The 22801-nt window shown below is 35.9% G+C and overlaps 1 protein-coding gene across 2 annotated transcripts; it reads right to left on the bottom strand.

Annotated features, from left to right (window-relative positions):
- Positions 1–1617: 1617 nt before the first annotated feature.
- On the bottom strand, positions 1618–21022 carry ppp6r2b (protein phosphatase 6, regulatory subunit 2b). 2 transcript variants are annotated; one of them, XM_079446181.1, is made up of 23 exons: positions 20777–21022; positions 18567–18699; positions 17161–17420; positions 15980–16166; positions 15755–15892; positions 13378–13443; positions 13080–13192; positions 11611–11724; positions 11414–11540; positions 11167–11319; positions 10388–10579; positions 10052–10116; positions 9831–9946; positions 9634–9719; positions 9440–9537; positions 9080–9131; positions 8854–8981; positions 8626–8780; positions 8380–8542; positions 8223–8296; positions 5035–5239; positions 4815–4904; positions 1618–4740 (listed from the first exon to the last, which is right to left on the bottom strand). In XM_079446181.1, the coding sequence occupies exons 3-23, from the start codon at positions 17385–17387 to the stop codon at positions 4710–4712; spliced, it is 2580 nt and encodes an 859-aa protein (XP_079302307.1). In that variant the 5' UTR covers positions 17388–17420; positions 18567–18699; positions 20777–21022; the 3' UTR covers positions 1618–4709. The 2 variants fall into 2 exon arrangements, with proteins under 2 accessions (XP_079302307.1, XP_079302306.1); XM_079446180.1 differs by having other exon boundaries at positions 9440–9719; positions 20777–20998.
- Between the last annotated feature and the right edge of the window lie 1779 nt (positions 21023–22801).

Raw genomic sequence — 22801 nt, 5'->3', positions numbered from 1 at the left:
TTTCACTTTCAGTGCACTTCACACAGGATTGTTGTCATTCCCAGTCATGGAATTTTCAGTGAAGTTTTGTTTCATTCCTTTGGTTTCATGCTCATGATGACATAAGGCAAATCATCAGGTATGGTGAACCCAAACTTGCATTTGGACATTTTAAAATACATTTAAAAATCCATGAATTGAATTACATAGATACTTAATCATTATCTCATTTTCATCACTTCTCATTTGATTATAATTAGTTAACTTGACGTTACAATAAACAATACTTTCAAATCATTTATTAATATAGATTAAATGTTTAAATCAAAAGTTGTTAGTTAATCCACTCTGAACCATGAACTTTTAAAAATGCTGTAAAAAATATATTGCTTATTGTTAATGTTAGCTAATGCATTAACAAATGAGACCATATGTGTTACCGATGTATGTTAATAAGGCACTGAATGGTTAAACATTTTAAAACAAGTCACACATTTACAGAATAATACTCTTGTTTTGCAATGCATAATTTGTGAAAAATTGGACATACTTTATTTAATATTAATATATTTTGTTATTAATATCCTTAATATTTTTTAAATAAACATTTATTTAATTTTTAAATGATTTCAAATTTCTATCTTTGAATGATTCATGTGTAAGAAATTTGTATAATAAACTTGCCTTGATTTGCCAAAGTGCATGAACATTTCAATTCAATTTTACACTTGTATTGAACGCAAGGCACATGAAGTTTTTATTTTATTTTAGCACTTTTATATTCATTTTTCCCCCACAGTTTATACAGGCTGTATACCTTTTAACAATTTACAATAAGGTCACAACTAGATTAACTGCATTAGTTAATAACCTAGCAATGAAAAATATTTCTAAAGCATTTATTAATCTTAGTTTGGTTTATCATTTACTAATACATTAATCAAGTTGTACCTGCTAATATTATTTAATAGAAGTGTTAACATTAACAACGAACAGTTAATGACCATTTACAAATGTCACAAATGCATTTCTCATTGTTAATGTTAATGCAGTAACAATTTAATGTGACCTTTTTGTAACCTGTTACCTTACCTTTGTTTACACAATTAGATTTTAATTTTGACACTTCAAAAAAAGTGTTTACTTAGACTGCAATCCCCATTTGTGGAAAGTGCTTTCTAGCTCGATGAACTATACATGGGGAAGTCGTGGCCTAATGGTTAGAGAGTTGGACTCATAATCCAAAGGTTGCGGGTTCGAGTCTCGGGCTGGCAGGAATTGTAGGTAGGGGGAGTGAATGTCCAGCGCTCTCTCCACCCTCAATACCACGACTGAGGTGCCCTTGAGCAAGGCACCGAACCCCCAACTGCTCCCCGGGCGCCGCAGCATAAATGGCTGCCCACTGCTCCGTGTGTGTGTGTGTGTGTTCACTACTGTGTGTGTGCACGTTGGATGGGTTAAATGCAGAGCACGAATTCCGAGTATGGGTCACCATACTTGGCAGTATGTCACTTCACTTCACATTGTAAAATGACCTTGAACCAGTGTTTTAGTACTAACTAGTTAATTGTGCATAGCTTTAGTTTTTTTAATTTCGAAAAAAAAAAAGTGTTTTGGCTGAACACATGACACACAAACCCATTTGAAATATTTATTTGTTTGATATCTGATATTAAAGCCCAACTCTGACAACAGATAACAGGTACAGTATTGCATTTTACCAAAAAAAAGAAAAGAAACCACCAGCATCAGTATACATTAAAAAGGCATTTGACTAAATGACAACAGACCTGTGCTCCAGTTTCTCACCATGGACAGATGCTAACAAAATATTGTACCAGTTCATAATGTACAGTATGCATTTGTGTTTTTGGGTACATGAATACATACAAGAGCTGAAATCATTAATTGTGACATTATCTTATCTTACATCACAGTTTTGATAAAACTCAGTTCCCTTCTCGTTCATGTTCTGCTAATGCATCGGAGCAAATGACAAATCATTAACTGCAGCAAAACTAGTTAAACCTTGACATCTTGACAGGTCAACTAAACATCTAGACATCGGGGGAAAAATGCCTGGACTAGATTACACAGAAAAAGTGGTTAATACAGACCTGTATGTACGCGGAAGACGAGATAAAGGGGGGTTAGTGTCTTATATTTTATTTCTAGTAAAGACCTCACTGCTATTCCGCAACTAAGTGGCAGTATTGAAGTGCTGCATTAAATTTAACCACAAATATGAAGTAACGATGAGAAATGAGAAAGAATTCAGTCTCAGTGAGGAGAGAATAGAACCCTGTTATCCTTAACGGGAGAAAGTCGGAATATTAAAGAGAATATTTGGCAAAAAATACAAATATTAATAAGAAATTAAAAATAAACATATGAATTACATTCAAGCACAGAGCCTTGTACCGATCAGTCAATATTCCTTTCCAGTCTCGCTCTTTAGTCTCATAATACAAACACACTCGCAAACATCTGCAATTTTAACCTACACAACAAACGACTTGTAAACTCAAAAATGCACAAAGACCAAACACCGACCGAGGGCTCTCGTTATCGTACCGCCACTAACATCCCATTGCATTTGGTATCAAAATCAAGTTTTTAAAAGTGCAAAAACAAACTGAAAACACACCGAGCCTCTTCAACATTCACACACACTCGCTCTCACAAACAGTTTGTGTGCCTGTGTGCACATTTCAAAGCTACATTACTAATAGAAAAGAAATCAAACCCAAGAAATACTATTATTGCTATCTCTCTAGAGTCAAATGGACACTGCAGTGTTCTACTGTTTTGCTAGTAATTAGTCATAAAAATATAATATTAAGTGTACATATCGTAAAGAATACACATTGACAATTATTACTAAGACCTGACAGTGATATAGGAAGATGTGATTAAAGATATATGTGCACGTGTTAAACACTGATGTGTCATTCTCTGATATTTCAAGGCACACGCACCCTCGGTTCTTTTGCACACAGACTCGTTCTGACACACAACGTTCACCTGAGTTCGTTCTGATACCAACCACAGACACAAGAAGAACCAAACGGCCTTACATAAACATGTTACAAGGGGGATAGTTCACTCAAAAATTTAAACACCCATCGTTTACTCACCCTGCGCTAAATTCCAAGTCTTCCGATAACGTTGTGAACAAATCAGCTATAAAACACAATGCACAAGGTTTTAAGCAAATTGTCTCTTTTTCTGGTGTTTTGACCAATCAGGATGCAGCAAGTCTAAATAAATGCAAAGGTCCCACTTTATATTAAGTAGCCTTAACTACTATGTACTTACATTTAATTTAATCATTTGGTACAATGCACTTATTGTGTACATGTTTTCACATTGTACTTATTTTTAAAAATACCTATATGTAGTTGCATCTGTAATTATATTTATAATTACACTGTTGATCCATCCCTTACACCTTAACCCACCCTTAAACTTACCCATACCACCAAACCTGTCCAGTATCCCAAGAGTTTTGCAATACAATATGAACACAATAAGTACATTGTACTTGCATCAAAAAAGTACATAGTTAAGGCCACCTAATATAAAGTGTGACCAATGCAAATGAGATTTAAATGCTATGAACTTTTTCACACACTGTTCCACAATATTTCAGTCCATTTTTTTGTCATAATGACTAACTTTATGGTTCTATTTTGTCTTTGAAACGTGAAAGTAAAAATTACCATCCGATTACATTGTGAAAAAGAACAGCATGAACATTCTGTTAAATATCTTCTTTTGTGTTCTTTAGAAGAAAGTCATTCATGTTTGGAACATGAGTAAATTTTTACTTTTAGGTGAACTATCCCTTTTATATGGAAGCTTGTTTCTTCCACAGAGTAAAACATTACGACTTTTCCTCACAATTCAGATTTTTTTCCCCCCTCAGAACTGCAAGTTTATATCTCACAATTATAATTTGCAATAATCTTGCATTTTTTTATCTAAACTTTTTCTCACAATTCTGAGGAAAAAAGTTGCAATTACCTTTTTTTTTATTCTGTGGTGGAAACAAGCTTCCATACTTTTATATAAAAACAGCCTACAACAAAACAGAAATATTGAGACCTGCTCCCAATTATTTTTGCTCATGTGTGTTTTGTGTGGATGACGGGCGGAGCTGGAAACATAAATGCGGTGGAAACAAAAGTGCAAACAAATCAGTACTGAAATCAAATCAGACTGAAGGGCTACAGCAAACAGAGACATCGATCAAGACAGAACACACACACACACACACGCAGTCATACACACAGACTTGATCTCTTGCCTGTTCTACGTGGAAAATACAGGTTCAGAAACGTAAAAACACTATAAATCACACCTGTAGATGTACCAAGCATATTTACGCATACATGAGAATTCACCTGTGGATGTGCATTATATTCTAGTTCCACAACAAACACACACACACACACACACACAGACTGCAGTGGGGTCACTCTCACAGGGTTCAAAGGTCAGTGTTCCCAACAGTGAGGATGTCTTCATATGGGAAGACAGAGATCAACTAGAGTACCGCTTATGCTCAAACCAAAAAGACCCACGTAACTATACAGCAGACCGATGGAAACGGCAAATGCCAGAGGGAGAGGAAACGTGTTTGAAAACAGGAAGCCACTGCCTTCAACATTTGACGGGTGGAGTAACAGCTGTCATGGGGACGGAGGCGAGCGGCGGGTGAAACGCTGTTACATCGGGCCGTTAGTACTGGAGTCGCCCCTGTAGAACGAGACAGAGCTATACTTAGAGACTTTAACTACATATCCAGTCATTTCCAGTGGAAAGACACTCACTTCTGCTCCTTGGGCGACTGAGTACCAGTGATGCTTCCTGTTGCTATGACATCTGTTGCCATGCCACCTGTTGCTCTGGCAGTAGTGTCACTGAAAGACAGCGGAAGGAACATCACTGTGTATATAAAGCTTTCTGAGACGTCTCGAGTCAATATGCTAATTTTTTTTATAATTTAATAATGCTTTGATGTAATGCAATAATGTGTTTTAGAAGTTTTACTTGATGAAGACTGCCTTCTCATTTTTTGCATCTACACCGAGTTTAACATTGTCCTGGGCATTGGCTGTGGCGACGCTCTCTGTGATGATGTTGGTTCGGTCCTCCTCTTCCTCACTGTCTGACCCACTGGAGCTGCTGTCGGACGCCACCAGCGGAGCCTTCCTCGTCCCACACACACTCCACACACACGCTGACGAGCCTTTAACTTACACAAGACACATGAGCTGATGTTAAGATACCATTTCAAGTGCATTTAGAACAATTAACAACCAAAAGTACCGCAAATACCTAATAAATATTACTATTACTAAATATATACTAGGTAAATACTAATAATAACAATTATTGTTATTAATTATACTACTACTAATAATAATAATAATAACAATTAATGACACCAAACCTTTATAAGCATCTTACATAGAAAATTAATATTATGGCTAATAGCATTTAGAGGGAGAACATTTATTAATTATTAAATGAAATTTATTTAGCATATATTTTATTAATAATAATAACTATTATTTTTATTAATATTAGCAGTAGCATTAATTATAATGATAAAATTCAAATGAAATACACATAAATAATGCATTACTACTACTACTAACAAAAATGTGTAATATTTCAGTTTAATAAATTCATTAAATGTACAATTTCAAGTACATTTAGAACAAAAATTTAAAGTATAATAATTCCCTAGCAATAAATATTTATTATTATTATTATTATTAAATATTCCCATGTTAATAATTATTAACACCACCAAACTTTTAAAAGCATCTTACATAGAAATTAATATTCATATGGCTAATAACATGTAGAGAGAGAAAATAATTCATATTATTAAAATATTGCATAATTGTATTATTATTTTGATAAAATATATATTTTGTTGCAAAAATGAAAGATGCTTATACAATTTTGGTAACACATTACATAGTTAAGCCAGGGTGTTTATTTGTTGTGCATTAGTATAAAGAGGAATGATCCAAAAAACACATATACATATATACACAAGATAAATCATTTCAGAACTTTTTCCACCTTTAAATGTAAACTATAACCTGTACAACTAAATTAAAAAACAAACTGAAATCTTTTAGGAAAGGTGGAGTAAAAACTGAAATAATGTGGTTGCATAAGTGTGCACACCTTTAAACTAATGCGTTGTTGAAGCACCTTTTGATTAGATTTACACCACTCACTCTTTTTGGGTACGAGTCTATCAGCATGGCACATCTTGACTTTGCAATATTCGCCCACTCTTTGCAAAAATGCTCTCCAAATCTGTCAGATTGCGAGGGCATCTCCTGTGCACAGCCCTCTTCAGATAATCCTGCAGATTTTCATCAGATTCAGTCTGTGCTCTGGCTGGGCCATTCCAAAACTTCAGTCGTCTTCTGCCGAAGCCATTCTTTTGTTGATTTGGATGTGTGCTCTGGGTTGGTGTTGTGCTGAAAGATGAAGTTCCTCTTAATCTTCAGCTTTCTAGTAGCCAATATTGACTGGTACTTGGAACTGGCCCCAGTTCCAGCTGCAGAAAAAACAGCCCCAAAGCGTGATGCTGCCACCACCATGCTTCACTGTGGGTATGGTGTTCCTTTGGTGATGGGCAGTGTTGTGTTCAACCTTGGTTTCATCAGACCATAACACATTTTCCCACATGCTTTTGGGAGACTAATGTGTTTTTGCAAAATCTAGCCAGGCTTGGATGTTTTTCTTGCCACCCTACCCCATAGCCCAGACATATAAAGAATATGGGAGATTGTTGTCACATGTACTACACAGCCAGTACTTGGCAGAAATTCCTGCAGCTCCTTTAATGATGTCGCTGTCAGCAAATAAGTTTGGCATCGGGCCAAAAAAATCTTTTGCCACTAGATGGTGGGCCAGAACATAAAGGATAATTTAAGAAATTAATTGATGAAAAATGCAACTAGAATTGCCTGTGACATACGGTTACAGTGTCTTTTGTAACTGTGAGCTGTTCCTCTGTGTAAAATCCTGTAGTAGGTCAGTCATTAACCAAATGTCACATTTGTGTGGCGGTGACAGGCAGAGTAGGCTATGTGAGCGGAGTGGAGCGTCAATAATTTCCCCTCCGCGCTCCGGGCATTTAATAAGTCCGCTCCGGGTTCACCATTTCCCGCTCCCGCTTCACTCCGCGCTCACTGAAATCAGAAACACCGCTCTGCCTTCTCTCCGCAGCTAAAGTATTTCAGTATCACAGTTCTGTTCATAGGCCTATATTAAAAATAAAATAAATAAAAGATTGTTTCAACGTGGCTTATTGCAACACTAGTAAATTGTACTCGTGATGGAGCGCTCTTGGATTGAGTGAAAACCACGACGCTCCGACTTTTAAAAAATCTGCTCCTCGCTCCATTCAAAATCACACCGCTCCACTCGCGCTCTGCTCACATAGCCTACTCTGGTTGTGAGTAGGCTAACTGTTGCTGTTGTATCAGATCTATTTCAGAACCAGCCGCTATCAAAATAATCTGGCTGCGGGTGCGGGCCAGATATTAGGGCCTGCGGGCCACCTGTTGCCGACCACTGCTGTAGGCCTCTTGGCAGCCTCACTGACCAGTTTTCTTCTCATCTTTTCATTAATTTTGGAGGGATATGCAGTGATTGGTAATATCACTGTTGCGCCATATTTTCTCCACTTGATGACTGTCTTCACTGTGTTCCATGGTATATTTAATGCCTTGGAAATTTTTTTGGACCCTTCTCCTGACTGATACCTTTTAACAATGAGATCCCTCTGATGCTTTGGAAGCTCTCTGTGGACCATGGCTTTTGCTGTAAGATGCGACTAAGAAAATGTCAGGATTTGGGTTTAATCAGAGGCACTTTAAATGATGGCAGGTGTGTACTGACTCCTATTTAACATGAGTTTGAATGTGACTGCTTAATTCTGAACACAGCCACAACCTTAGTTATAAGTGGGTGTGCAAACTTATGCAACCACATTATTTACATTTTTTTTTTTTTTTTTACTCCACCTTTCCGAAAAGATTTCAGTTTGTTTTTTTATTTAGTTGTACAGGTTATAATTTACATTAAGGTGGAAAAAGTTATGAAATTAATTTATCTTGGTCTTTTTTTTTTCATCACAGAAACCTGGCATTTTAATAGGGGTATGTAGACTTTTTATATGTACTGTATATTAAGCAACTTACTTTCTTCATGTTGGCTCTGTTTGTTTGGATTTTCCGAGTCCACAGGTGAACTGCATCTGGGTCCTGCATCTGAACTGCAGAACATGAGAACGTTTAGCACAGTGTCTGAATGACATGACAATACACAATATCAAGTCAAACACAGTCCCTCCCTCACCAGCAGAAGGGCTGGAAATCCGTGAAAGTCGCCCATCCTTTTTCCTCCGTCTCACTGAGCTGGGCGGTAGAGCTCCCCCACACGCTAGAGCCCGTATCTATCGCGATACTTGCAAAATCCCGACAGCTGAAGTCGTCTTCAAAACTCGCTATCCATCCAGGACCTGATGAGTGATAATCATCTTTCCAGTCAGTTATTATATTGGATCAGCCGTCTAGATCTAGATTGTGTGAGCTGTGAACGTACTTTGCGGGTCGCTGGACTGCTTGTCCATTTCCTGGTTCTTGGTATTTTCTTGAGTTTGTTTGGTCTCTGGAAACCACTCCATGTCAGGTGACCCCAGACGTCTGCGAGAGCCACTATCCGCCTCGCTCTTCTGAGCGTTTGTCACCAGTCCAAACCTAACGAAGACGAACAGCAGTCAGAGCAATGGCTGTTTTATGTGTCTGTCTGTGTGTGTGTGTGTGTGTGTACCTGCTTCTGGCTTTCACTTGTGTTGCATAGTTGATTTCTTTATCCTCCCAAATATCTTCCTCCTCCTCAGCATCATCAAATGGCCGGATTCGCTCCTTCGTGCGAGTCTCAAAAATGGCAGAGCTCGCCTGAGAGATGAGAAAAAACAGGAAGGGTACAAGGAAAAAACAAAACTTAATAAGAATACAGAACAAATAACGAAGAATTGGCATTGAGTAATACTCACCCCCTCATCCACCAGGTTAAATCTGATCTCTGTGATTCGATCGAACGAGGCGCTGCACGAAAAACAGACACACAAACTTAAATTTAAACCGGTATCAGTAAACATAATTATTAAATTAAACTAAATTAAATTACTGGACATCATGTAACCATGTTTGTATGAAGTACCAAATGTAAACCTTTTTTTCTAATTATGGAAGATTTACTGTAGCTAAACAATTTAAGAAAAATGATTTTTATACAATTATATTGAACATATAAATGCATTTTATATTTTTACATGTTTTAATAATTATTTATTTAATTAGTGATTAATTTAATAATGAAATCTCTGAATCTAAACCTTTGTACAGGGAATCACCTGATGCTGCCGTCATGGTCTCCGAATTCATCGTCATTCAGTCCAAACTGATCAACAAAGTTCGCCGTCATCTGCTGGATCTGATAATCTGAGAACACCTGTGTTAAGAGCAAGATGCTTATTAAAGGTGCTTTGCAGATTGTAATTTTGGATGTAAAAATACTCCCTACGATTGTCTTTGTGTGAAATCTCACCAGGTCTGCAGTGTTCTTCTTGTTAGTTTCTGTTAGCGTTTCATTCACAAACTGCTCCCAGCGTGCTATATAGTCCTCTGGTAGCTCTGTCATACACAAACATACCAAATATTTGAAGATAAAGAATGCGTTTAAGAATATAATATGTATATCACCCACAAATCCACCCAAAAACACTCCCAGTGCGTGTCAGCTACCTTTTATTAGCTGTGCGATTTGGGTCTGTTCCTGTTCTCTCTCTGCATTCTGCACCACGGTGTTGGCAATCCTGGTCAGATGACCCATATAGCCTTTTCTCATGCCTCCAGCTTCCCTATTACATACGCACACGGACAGATGCTTTTATTACTATACATGTAATATAATATACAAGTACTCAACCAGCATATTGAATACATATATTTAAATTTGTCCTTACTGTGTTTTGTCATTTTCCTCCCAAGCATCCAAAATCCTCTGAACCAGCCTGCAGTCCTTCAGCAGCTGCACACACACAATCATATCACAATGACCTACACATATTTCACAAGATGCATTTTCATTTCTGACAATTAATGCCATAAGCAGAACAAATGGAATAACTTGTGTAGAAGTGAAACTCGTACTGTAAATGTGAAAAAAAGTAAATATTCTATTTATTTTATAACACACACACTATATATATATATATATATATATATATGACACGTTATGTATTACTATATATGACTATACTCAAATAATGGAGAATACACTACTAATAAGTGATACTTACATGCTTTATCATGTCGCAGCGTGCAAACATGTCAGATTTGTCTGAGTTTTGTGTGTCTTGCATTTCCAGCTGAATCTGATCTGGACTGTCGTGTGTTTTCTCGTTCGGTGTCGTCTGGTTAAGGATGGCAGACACACAATTCTCTACTTGGATGTGTAGGAAGTTATTCCAGGAGAATTTGAAAAACATATCCTATAGAGAGAAATTGAGAGAGTAAGAAAGAGCATTTAAGAAAGACGTCTCTTATGCTCACAAAGGCTGTGTTTATTTGTTTAAAGATACAGTAATTAATGTTTTAATAAAAAATGTTAAAATAAATTGTAACATTCTAAATGTAAAATTCTAAAAATGTAAATGTATTCCTGTGATGGACAGCTGAATTATCAGCATCATTACTCCAGTCCCTGTGTCACATGATCCTTCAGAAATCATTCTAATATACTGATTTACTGCTCAAGAAATATTTATTATTATCTATGTTGAAAACAGTTGTGCTGCTTAATTTTTTAGAAAAACATGATACTTTTTTTTGTCTTGTCTGATAAATAGAAAGTTCAAAAGAACATTTTTTTTTTATTTTTAGTGTAATTTAAAAAATATTAATAAACTAATTTCTTACAAAACAAATATGAAACTAATAACATTATTTTGAAAATACTGTCTGAAGAGTCTTAATATACAGAAAGATTAAAATGTAACATTTTAAATAAAATAGAAAATAGGACCTAAGAAAGAAAACATTTTATGTATTTGTTGACAAGACTAAGAATGACTAATACCAGCAGTAGGTTGATCATGTTCAGTTGGCAGAGCTCGAGGTGGATTCTGGGAGCTCTGGTGTACAGAAGAGCAGCCATCAGTTTGGATGCATGCAGTCGCCCGTTGCCAAACGGCTCCTCCAGAACGCCCATCGTGGTCAACATCACACATTTCTGAGCACAGAGTCGAAACATCCTCAGTGTGAAATCTTTCAGTGATTTCATTTCGCTTTTAAGACTTGTGATAAAACTGCAGGAACAGACCAACCTTGAGTGGGTTTAACAGAAGGTGGTGGAAGTGCTTTAGATGTGGTTGGATGCCCATTAAAATGCTGTTGTTTACAGTGTAAGACTTTTCCAATCCCTGAGAGCACGGATCAGTCACCTGCTCAACACTGTTACGCACAAACACACATGCTTTAGTAACAGCGAATGTGAGATGAAATATGTCTGTGTGTTACTCACCATGGTCTACGAGTTTCCAACAGTGAGAGTAAAACTTGAGTTCCATTGACAATGCACACTTCACTCTTTTCCCCTTCAAACATGTTCTTCAATAGGGCCTCAACACTCTGCTGTCTGAAACACACACACAGCAGCTAGATTTAGCATTACATCATTTGCTCACCAGTGGATCCTCTGCAGTGAATGGGTGCCGTCAGAATGAGCTGATAAAACATCACAATAATCCACAAGTGATCTACACCACTCCAGTCCATCAATTAAAGAGCCCCTATTATGGGTTATGAAAGGTTCATATTTTGGTTTTGGGAGTCCCCAACAACTGGTTGACATGCATTCAAGGTCAAAAAACACTTTCTTTGTCTTATAATATGCATTTATTTTTACCCTATTTGCTCAACGATTCATGTTTCCAAACCCCTCCTTTGCGTGACGCTGATCTGCAGCCCAATTGGTCAATTTCATTTCCATTTCATCATGCCTGTAATGCCTGATAAAGCAGCATTTGTGTGTACAGCCGTTACTGGGGAAACTCAGTACCTAGTGGCAAAGAATGAATTTGCATTTTCATTCAGACCAACGTGAAAATCGACAATCGATTTAAGTTTTCCCAGGTCTGCGCACGCAACAAGTGGGCGGGCAATATGCTAATGTTTCACCTTGACCTCAACATGAAACGGCTTGGGATTCTTTTTAAAAACGACTCATTTAAATGATTCAGAGTCGACTCTTTCTTATGAGAGACAATAACTTTATACACGGTGCACTTTCAGATTTAACTCTTTGCAGGATATTTTCATTCACTTAGAGCTGTCTGAAAGGTCCTTTTCAAAAATCCATAATAGGAGCACATTTTTTGAAGTGAAAATCTGCATGTTTGTAATAAACAAATCTTTCAGTTAGACACTTTTAACTTTAAACCATCACTTCTGGGTAAAATACAAGTCCTTTATTTATAATATTTTGGGTTTTTTGGTGTAAAAAAAGTCTTTTCTGAATCAGGAGGGAAAAAAATGCATGAAACAAGCACAGTTTACAAACAAAAACAGTCCAAAACATGGCTAAAAAAATATGTTGGTGAATTTTGATGTTTCACAAGACTATTTGTGTAGATTACTTGTGGATTTTTGTGACGTTTTCATCAGCTGTTTGGACTCTCATTGTGACGGTACCCATTCACTGCAGAGGATCCATAACATTACATTTCTCCAAATCTGTTCCGATGAAGAAACAAACTCGTCTACATCTTGGACGGCCTGAGGGCGAGCACAGTTTCAGATCATTTTCATTTTTGGGTGAACAGTTTCTGAACTATTCCTAGACAAAGTCTGGTCCACTTTGCTGCTCATTCCGACAGACAACCGCCCACTTAGACCGCAAGACACCGTCTAGCTGACATGAAAAGTGACAAAGCACAGTTTGCAGTGAAAGAGATGACACACACACACACACACACACACACACACACTCACAGCTCTAGTGTTGTGAGCAGAGGGTCGGTCTCTGACGTCTCCTGCAGCAGACTGGCCTGATCTCTGCTCAGACGGATGATGTCACACAGCGTCTGAGATGCGTTTGACTGCATCTGTGAACACACAAACACATTCATGAATATGTGTCTTCATTCATATTTAAAAGATGGAATTAAATATTTGTTGCACGAGGACCTTTTCAGCACCAAGATCAAAAACCTAGCATCACTACTATTCATTAATGCTTCACTCTAGGTATTAAGCTTTGTTGTGCACATGTAAAACTGCAGCGACTGACCTCACTGTCGCTGTGAGGGTGTATCAGCTCAATGAGTCTCTGGATCAGCCTCTCTTCATTCAGCCACTGAAAACAGAGAACATCGAAACAAATGCACACAGTCACAGGCATTTCTTTAGTTTTGAGCACCTTTACAGCCCAGGGGTTGATTTTTACTCAAAGATTTAAAATCTTATTTTTCATTAAGGTTACATTAAAATTGTCTCGGAAACTTTTCACCATGCGTTCATCTTATGACTTGTGTACATATTTTATTGATTCTGCCCATCCACACACTTTAAATATAAATTCAGCATAAATATATTTAAAATATGAATTTTAAATATAGTTTTTAAATATTATATACACTACCATAAAAAGTTTGAAGTCAGAAAAAAATACTACAAGTCTTTTTTAAATACATGCTGTTCTTTTGAACTTTTTATTCATGAAGGAATCCTGAAAAATTAAAATGATTCTTGGTTTCCACAAAAATATTAAGCAGCACGTTTTCAACATTGATAATAAGAAATGTTTCTTGCTGTTCAGTAAATCAGCATATTATAGAATGATTACTGAAGGATCGTGTGCAGAGGTGTAAAATACTGGAGTAATTTTACTTGATTACTTATTATTTTGGGGGATTTTTACTTTATTCAAGTACAATTTAAACTGACTACTTGTAATTTTACATTTTTATTTTATCTTATGCACATTAAATATGGTAAACGGAAGCTCACAAGTGTGTGCTTGACAAGAGAACCAATGATCATTGTTTTCATGCATCAAGCACACAGTTCTACTTCAGTTATGACTTTCATCAGGTCAATGTCTGGCTTCAAAAGTTCACCATCAAATCTGAGGAAGCATGTTGAGGTAGCAAAGTTGTTTTCCCCAAAAAATGTTTATTCATTATTCTTTCTGTTTTGATAGAGCCATTAGCTGTGTAATATATTGCCTGAATGCACAAGATTGAGTGCAAATAAAATCAGTGATGAAAATTTATATATTTTTGTGGGAATTTTTTTATGTTACAAATCTCCAAAAAAGTGTTTAAATGAACATTGCATGTTTGCTTAATTGTAATTCATGTCGTGATGTTCTTGCCAGGTAGTGGATAAGTTGTTTTAATGTCATTATGTGAGACACTGAGTAGGAATTTGGACTCTCAATGAATATTTTTTTAATCTTAATAATTACATAATTTGCTCATTAATTCATATAATTAATCACTAATAATTATGTAGCAATATTTGCTGAGAAAAAGCCCAAATAAAAATGCCCCAAATAAACAATTAAAAGATGAATTATCCTTTTAGACCAGTGACATTGAAAACACACAAAAAAGTTTTAATTCTATGACTCTCCTCATTAATTCAGCCCATTCTTGCATTCTGTCTGGAATATGTTTCTAAGCTTGTAATCACATTGTTATTAAAAGTGATAGTTCACCCCAAAACTAGGATTCTCATGTCGTCCCAGTTGTCAGATGAACACAAGTAAAGATTTTTAGTCCGTGTAGTGGAAGCGGACAGGACCACTTCAGAAACCACACAAAGTGAACACGACGGTCAAGTTTAAAATTCACTTTGTGTAGTTTTTGAAGTGTCATTTTTGGACGACCCATACTTGTCTTATAAGAAGAGAGATGATTTAGATCTTAGTTTGTGTTCATCTGATAAATAAAAATCATATATATATATATATATGTGGCTGGTGTGTGGTGAGCGCACTGGTGCCGTTGTATTGTGGCTGTCGTCGCATCATCCAGATGGATGCTGCACACTGGTGGTGGTTAAGGAGAGACCCCCTATATGATTGTAAAGCACTTTAGGTGTACAGCAATACACAATAAAGCTCTACATAAACGCATCATTCATTCATTCATATATATATACATATGGGATGGCATGAGGGTGGAAAGGATGGAGTTTCCTTTTAATCCCTTTCCCTGCAATTTTGTGTGTGTGTGTGTGTCTTCCGCTGTGGTGCATTTTAATTGTCATCACTGCACTAGATATGTGTTTGACCTGTGCCATTGCATTTTGTTTCGTAATCTAAATTTTTAAACAGTATATAATGAAGTGTATAATAAAGGATTATTTAATAGTGTCTATTTAGGATGTATAAAACACTTTTAAATTAGCCTAAAATTGCATTTCCAACACTGTGATTTCCACCACAGTATGCTGTTAAACACATTATATCTTCTGAGGTGTGCTGAAAGTGTTAATGACTTTCAATTTTAATGTCAAGACTTTTTCTGTGATGAATATTGGACATTGTTAGTAGACAAATTAAATAAACGGTGAGAGAATAAGAGAGTTTAGTTTTTACAGAGCCAAAGTGTCCACTATAGAAACACCTATAAATGAATCAGCAGGTCGTGTGCACTCACAGTAAGCACTTCCTGTCTGAGACAGACGGGCTCCACGCTGCTAATGAGACGCAGCACCAGATCCATCATGGCCGACGTGTCCAAGTGTTTCAACACCTGCCCTATGAAATCCTCCTTGTTCTTTAAGAAACCAATCACCTGATAAATCATGTAAATTAGCAAAAAGCTGAATGAAAATTTGCAGAAAAACTGATTTTCAAATGAAAAAGAGACATGTTTGCGCACCTGCTCGGTCTTGCGGGTGATGAGGTTGCCGAAGGCCTTACTGAAGAAGGAAGCCAGTAGAGGATTCAGCGCTGACTTCTGCTCTAGGAAACTATAGAGTATGTTCATCAGAGACTCATCTCCACCAACTTTATCGTTGATGAGGGATACATCGCATGTCAACAACTCACATGCTGCATTAGCATACCTGCACGAGAGACAGAGAGAAAGAACAATATATAACAAGTGGATGATTGATATATATCGCAAATAAATTCAGTATACAATGCAAATTTAATGGCAGCACATGAAAGAATGCATCTACATTTATCTTATATCAGATTTACTCAAAATTCACTAAAGATATTTAGATATTCAATATCCATTGACAAGACCGTCTATAAATTTGCAAATGGACAAAATAGAGTTAGCACAACTGTTATCATCCAAGTGCAATAATCGGCCAAGCCGATAATCTCAATATGGCCAAAAGTCGTTGTTTAATGGTCAAATTATGACAATTTAATAAGCCTGTCTAGTGACTCCCAGGGGGCCAAATCAGTATTGTTATCGTTAACTAACACTATTATTAATTGTTTCCAGTAATTAATATAAATCTGAAATAAAAGAAAACAAATAGAACTAAAAAACTTACATTCAAATTTAAAAATAGAAGTTTAAATAAAAAATTAAAGCAAAAAGAAATATAAAAAAAACTAAAGCTAAGGAAAAAACAAAATGACTAAAACTTAAGTTAAAATGAACAGAAACCAAAAACATAATAATAATAATAGCTAAATTTATTTTTTTTGCATGTAAATAATACAAAAATAAGACTGGACCATTAAATATTCAGACTAGCTAATAAGTTTAAAATGAAAATAAAAATCAATCAATAAATAAATAAATACTTCAACACATTTATTATTATATAAAAATGGCTAAACATCAGATGATTAATTAGACTATCATTTTAAAATGGCCCAAAATATCTGTTCAAGTAATCAGCCTGCTACATAATCTATAATTATGGCCAAATATCAGCTATTTAATCGGCATGTCCAATAATCTCAAACTGGCCAAAAATTGGTCCATTCATTGAACCGAACATTACTTTTTCTCCATCAAAGGCAAGGTTTCAAATCGTTTTATTTTAGAGCTGCTCAGAAAGTGTTGATAATCTAGACGGTCTCTTCACTTACTTGTAGCGCAGTTTCTCCTCCCGGTCAGCAGGGGGCTCATGTGTGATGAGGTTGAGGAGATCCAGCATGCTGCTGTCCCGAGTGAGGAAGAGGAGGAGGCGCTGATTCTGGGCCTTGCACTCCTGCAGCACATCTTCTTCATCCAGCAGCTCCTGTAGGGTCACGTCCTCCCTCTCCAAGAGCTTCTCAATCTGAGAGGAGTTGTGCAGGTCGAACTTCCAGAACATGACTGCAGCTTGCAGATGAAAGAGAGAGAGAGCCTGAGATAGAAAGAGAGAGAGTTACTCATGCATATCAGGAAAAGCCATGCAAGCTAATGTTTCACAGGGTTATTCACTACACTCTTGGCTAGTCAAAAACGTCGATATAGAAAAATCCATAATACACCAGAAGAGATCAATGCATAAATAATGCACAGTAACATGAACACCTACAGTATAAATAAAACATATTCAGAGCAGCACAACTATTAAACATGAGTGCATCAGCTGTAATTAAACTCTTGATGAGCAGCTTGAGAATCAATTGCATCAGTCATTTAAAGACTATTAGCTGATCTGATTTCATTTGCCTTCAGGTTTGACCATCCCTGGACTTGTATACCACACCAAATACTACATGGCGTAGGATTGTGTGTATAATACTAAAGCTGATCACCACAATAATACCGCTGGTATCATTTACAACACAGCCCTGCATCATGAACAAAAATGTCTTCGGACTAATATTGCCTAATTTGATGATACAGATCAATAAATAACAGAAGAGTTTTCAAATTTGAAAATGTTTTAGTTTCAATGACAAAATGGGTATTTAAAATGTATAATTAATTTATAATCTGCAAAGGAGTGGAAAATATATTCAAATACTTCATTCAATTTCAAATAGGCTAACTTTACTTAAAAGTTTATGAATAATTAGTTTTTCACTAAATCAGTCATTTTCAGTTGCTGTTTGGTGTAGTAAAGCATCCACAGATATAGCAGAAAACATCTAGGTCCTGTTTGCATTTTCTTGTCACTGGCCATAATTCTAACCTTGAAATTAGGATTAGGTTTAAAATAATGTCTTAAGAATCATTCATACTTGTGAAAATCGGCTGAGAATTGAACAAACACTTCTAAACTTGCTCAGTCTAGTAGTAGTTCTGCTAGTTAAATGGTTGCCGATAACAAATATGCTACAAATTGCATCATATTTTACGAGAAAGCCTGACATGCTAAAGCAAAACAGCCACTATTTTCTGAAATCAGCACCTCAAAATTAGTAAGAAACTAGTAGAAAGTATTGGATTTCATTCAGCAAATATAATGAAGGGCAGTGTTGTGTGTAAAATATTTCAGTCATGATAATAATCCTGGTGTTGTTTATAATTCACCCATAGAGAATGTTAAGCAGTAAATTACCTTCAGTCAGATGGTGTGTGTCCTTAGTTGGGATGCAGAGACCAGTTTACACACATTGGTTTACTAGACTGAGTGGTCAGTGGTCATACAACCCATCCATCCGCAAGGCTGCCTCACATTACAACACAGGCACCTGTAGGGACAAAGACAGTCATCAAGATCAGTGAGACGAACAGTCCATCAGATGAGAGCTGAGGAAAGCATGCCATGCACACTTCAATTAAGCCACATCACGGTTTTGTAATACGACTAAACAGTCAGGCTGAATAAGCTCTTGTTCAAACACACATGAAGGTGTTCACACACACACACACACGTTCCTTTTTAGTCTTTTAATGGGATTAATCAGCGGATATGAGGTCAGCTTCCAGACTAAACTACATCTAACAGTGACACAGACCATTACTGCACCAAATCTATTAGGGCTGGGCGATGCCTACCAAATTGGTATCGGACGATGTCTACAGTGACACATCGTGATGGACGATGACATCGGGGAGCGGGGTTAGGGGTGTGCCCGAAGCATGAATCCGTATGCAGAAAGGCACGGAAAACAAATAACACGTTCTACAGAGCCACTAAAAGTACATTAGCTGCTAGCTAGCGGTTGCCCGTTACATTACAGCAAATGAAAGTTACTTACCACACACACAGAATAAGGAGAGATGACTGATAGGACAATGGCGAATGATTTGCAGATATTGAGCACCACTGACAAATGTGACCCTGGACCACAAAACCATTCTTAAGTCGCTGGGGTATATTTGTAGCAATATCCAAAAATACATTGTATGGGTCAATGCACTGACCTGAATGAGATATTACACATTAAAGATGTTTACATATAGTCCACAAGAGAAAATAATAGTTGAATTTATAAAAATGACCCCGTTCAAAAGTTTACATACACTTGATTCTTAATACTGTGTTGTTACCTGAACGATCCAAAGCTGTGTTTTTTTAGTTTCGTGATAGTTGTTCATGAGTCCCTTGTTAGTCCTGAACAGTTAAACTGCCTGCTGTTCTTCAGAAAAATCCTTCAGGTCCCACAAATTCTTTGGTTTTCCAGCATTTTTGTGTATTTGAACCCTTTCCAACAATGACTATGATTTTGAGATCCATCTTTCCACACTGAGGACAACTGAGGGACTCATATGTAACTATTACAGAAGGTTCAAACGCTCACTGATGCTCCAGAAGGAAAAGCCATCTGTAAATCTTAATTTAAAAAAAATGACACTTATGACTGGTTTTGTGGTCCAGGGTCACAAATATCTAGATAGATAGATAGAACGATAGAACGATAGATAGATAGATAGATAGATAGATAAAAAAATTATATGTATCTATATATATATACACACACACACACACACACACACACACGATACATGCATATATATAACTAAATATACAGAATTAGAATATAAATGCTGATGTCTGAATTTATGTATTTATCTAATGTGTCGAATTGGCAAAGTGAGGACTTTAACATTATGAACACCAGTGAGCAAATACTAAAGAACTGAAATCACGTGTGTTTGGTGAAATCGGGAATACTGCAGAGATCAACATGTGTGTGATCAAATCATATAGTCCACGCCTCACACACACACACACACACACACTGAGGTGTGTGACAGGACTACAGGCATTCGATGACAATCTGAAAACTGTACAATTATTCTCATTCCTATGTTATATTTCACTAAATTACATACGAAACCCCTCGTTGAAGATCAATGTCAGACAGACACTCAGCGGCCTCGCTCAATGTCGCTGTCCGTGATCCACCAATCAGAACGCAGAGGCGAGACTCGACACACCAATCAGAACGCAGGGAATTAGCATGCCAGATTACTGGATGTAGCAAAGCATTATAAATGCCTCCACTGCCAAAAGCCCTCAAATCATATCAAGCTTGTTTGCATAAACAACAGTAAACATACTCCGGAGCCCAAATAGCACACCAAGGCAATATTACGACGTCTTATCTATCTGATCTCAGAGTAAATGCAGACTGTATGTTAAATGAACATACACTTCAAGGTGAAAGGCATGTGTTTAACATAATCATGGTATATTTAACCATTGCTCATATGTCACGTGAGTCCATATGCAGGTCATAAACGCTGTTCTGCTGTGTTCGACCAGCACTGAAACAGCGATAAATAGCACTACAGTGAACAAATAAACTGCTGTGAACTTACCAGAAACGCTTGGAGATGTCAGACAAACAGCAGTCTGTGAGCAGAGCCGTTCTGTAGGCTGTCAGAGAGGAAATGTGATGTTTGATTGGTGATGCATCGTCCTGCATCCATACATCCCCCGATATCCTCCCTCCTTCAGCAGCACTGGCCCCTTCAGAGCTTTAAACTGTGAGCAGAAAAAGATCTTGACATTATTTCTCCAGTCAAAATGGCCGAGCAGGAGCCGCGGACGCGCATTCTGTCTGTGTGTGAACGCGCCTGGGCGAGCTGCATAGCATTCCTTATTATACAATATAAAATAAATATATCCTCCACTATATTTATTAGCATTATAATGTTGTGTTAATATTATATATGTTAAGTATTTTGTATAAAAATAAGTATATTAGAATTTAACTTATTTTAAGAAAAATAAACAAACAAACAAAAACATCAAATCTAAAATTTTATTTTTCCTGTTATACAACTGTTATGAATATCAATATATTACTATTATATTAGCCTATAGTATATTCGTGAGCCAGCAATGTGTTAAGCAATTGTTTTTGAAAGTTTAACCATTTTACATGGATGCCAATAATTGCATGCAAACACAAAAATAAAAATTTAATTTAAAAACACTTTTTTAATATATATATATATAAAAAAAAACTAATGAAAATATTACATTTGGAATGATTTTTAAAGCAAAAAATAGACATTTAAACATAACAGTTATATTTGATTTTATGTGCAATCATGTATTTGTATTTATTTATTTATTTCAGCTTTCTTCTTTTTTATCTCTTTTCCTTTGTTGGTTGTAATAAGTGTCTAAGATGCTCTAGGGTGATTTTTTTATCATTCTGTCAAGGGTCTACAGATGAAAAAGCCTCTTTGGCTAATTCTGGCACATTTACAGCCATGATTATTAGTGGTTGCCCCTGTAAACAAATAAACTACACTGAAAAAAAGGTAAAATTTACTTATTTTTTTGCAAGTTTTTGCATGCATATTTTTAAAGTAAAATTTAAGAATGGAATTAACTAAAATTCACTTAACTAAGGTATGTAAAATTAGCAAAGACAGTAAGTCAGTTTAACATGGCCAGTTAGAGTTTGATGAGTAATATATACTTTATTATTTTAAGTTTACCTTGCAATGCTCAAGTACATTTCACTCAGTCACGGTTTTACTCAAACAACATAGCACTGATAAAAATGCCAATAAAGCATGTGGTTCACTTACAATCATGTAGGCCTATGTATAAGCAAGTAGACAGCTCATTATTGTTTTTAAGGTATATGTTTACTCAATATTGTTAATAACTGAATGAACACATAGAGGCCTCTATACTTGCCATGATGACTGTAACAATCAGTGAATAGTGTTTGAGAATGAATGGGTCATTTTGAGTAGAAAATTAACTCAAGATGTCACAAAACAACTACATTTAAATAAACAAATTTAGTCAACTAAATTTGTTCATTTAAATGTAGCTAAAATAAATAAATTGCAACCACTTACCTTAAAAAAAAATAAGTATATATTTATTTTCAGTGTTGTTAGGTTTGATTGCAACCACTTACCTTAAAAAAATTAAGTACATTCAATGAATATTTTTATTAGTGAACAAAAACAACTATAAAACAGTGTTAATACATCTTAAATTGAGTAATTTTCTTTTTTTATTATTCTTATTGAACTAAATGACTTAATGTAGAAATTACATTTGTTTTTCTGTAGTATTTACATCACCACAAAATCATTTTTATCAGTGTAAACAAAAATAAATGAAATTAAAATCCAGTCAAGTCCCCTGAGACTGCAGCATGAGTACTTACTTTACTTTTAGTCATTTAGCAGCTTTTATCCAAAGCGACTTACAAATAAGAAAAAGTAACTAAAACTAAAAGTTAACACTCTGTAAATACTCTATACACACACATTTTTGAAAATACAGAAATTAAATAAAATTGACAAATGCATACAACAACATTTCAATAGTAAATATATAAATGAAAAAAATTAAAAATAAATAAATAA

Source organism: Barbus barbus (genome assembly GCF_936440315.1).
Source record: "Barbus barbus genome assembly, chromosome: 22".
NCBI lineage: Eukaryota > Metazoa > Chordata > Actinopteri > Cypriniformes > Cyprinidae > Barbus > Barbus barbus.
The sequence above is the reverse complement of the archived record's forward strand: the minus strand, read 5'-3'. Positions and strand labels throughout refer to the sequence as shown.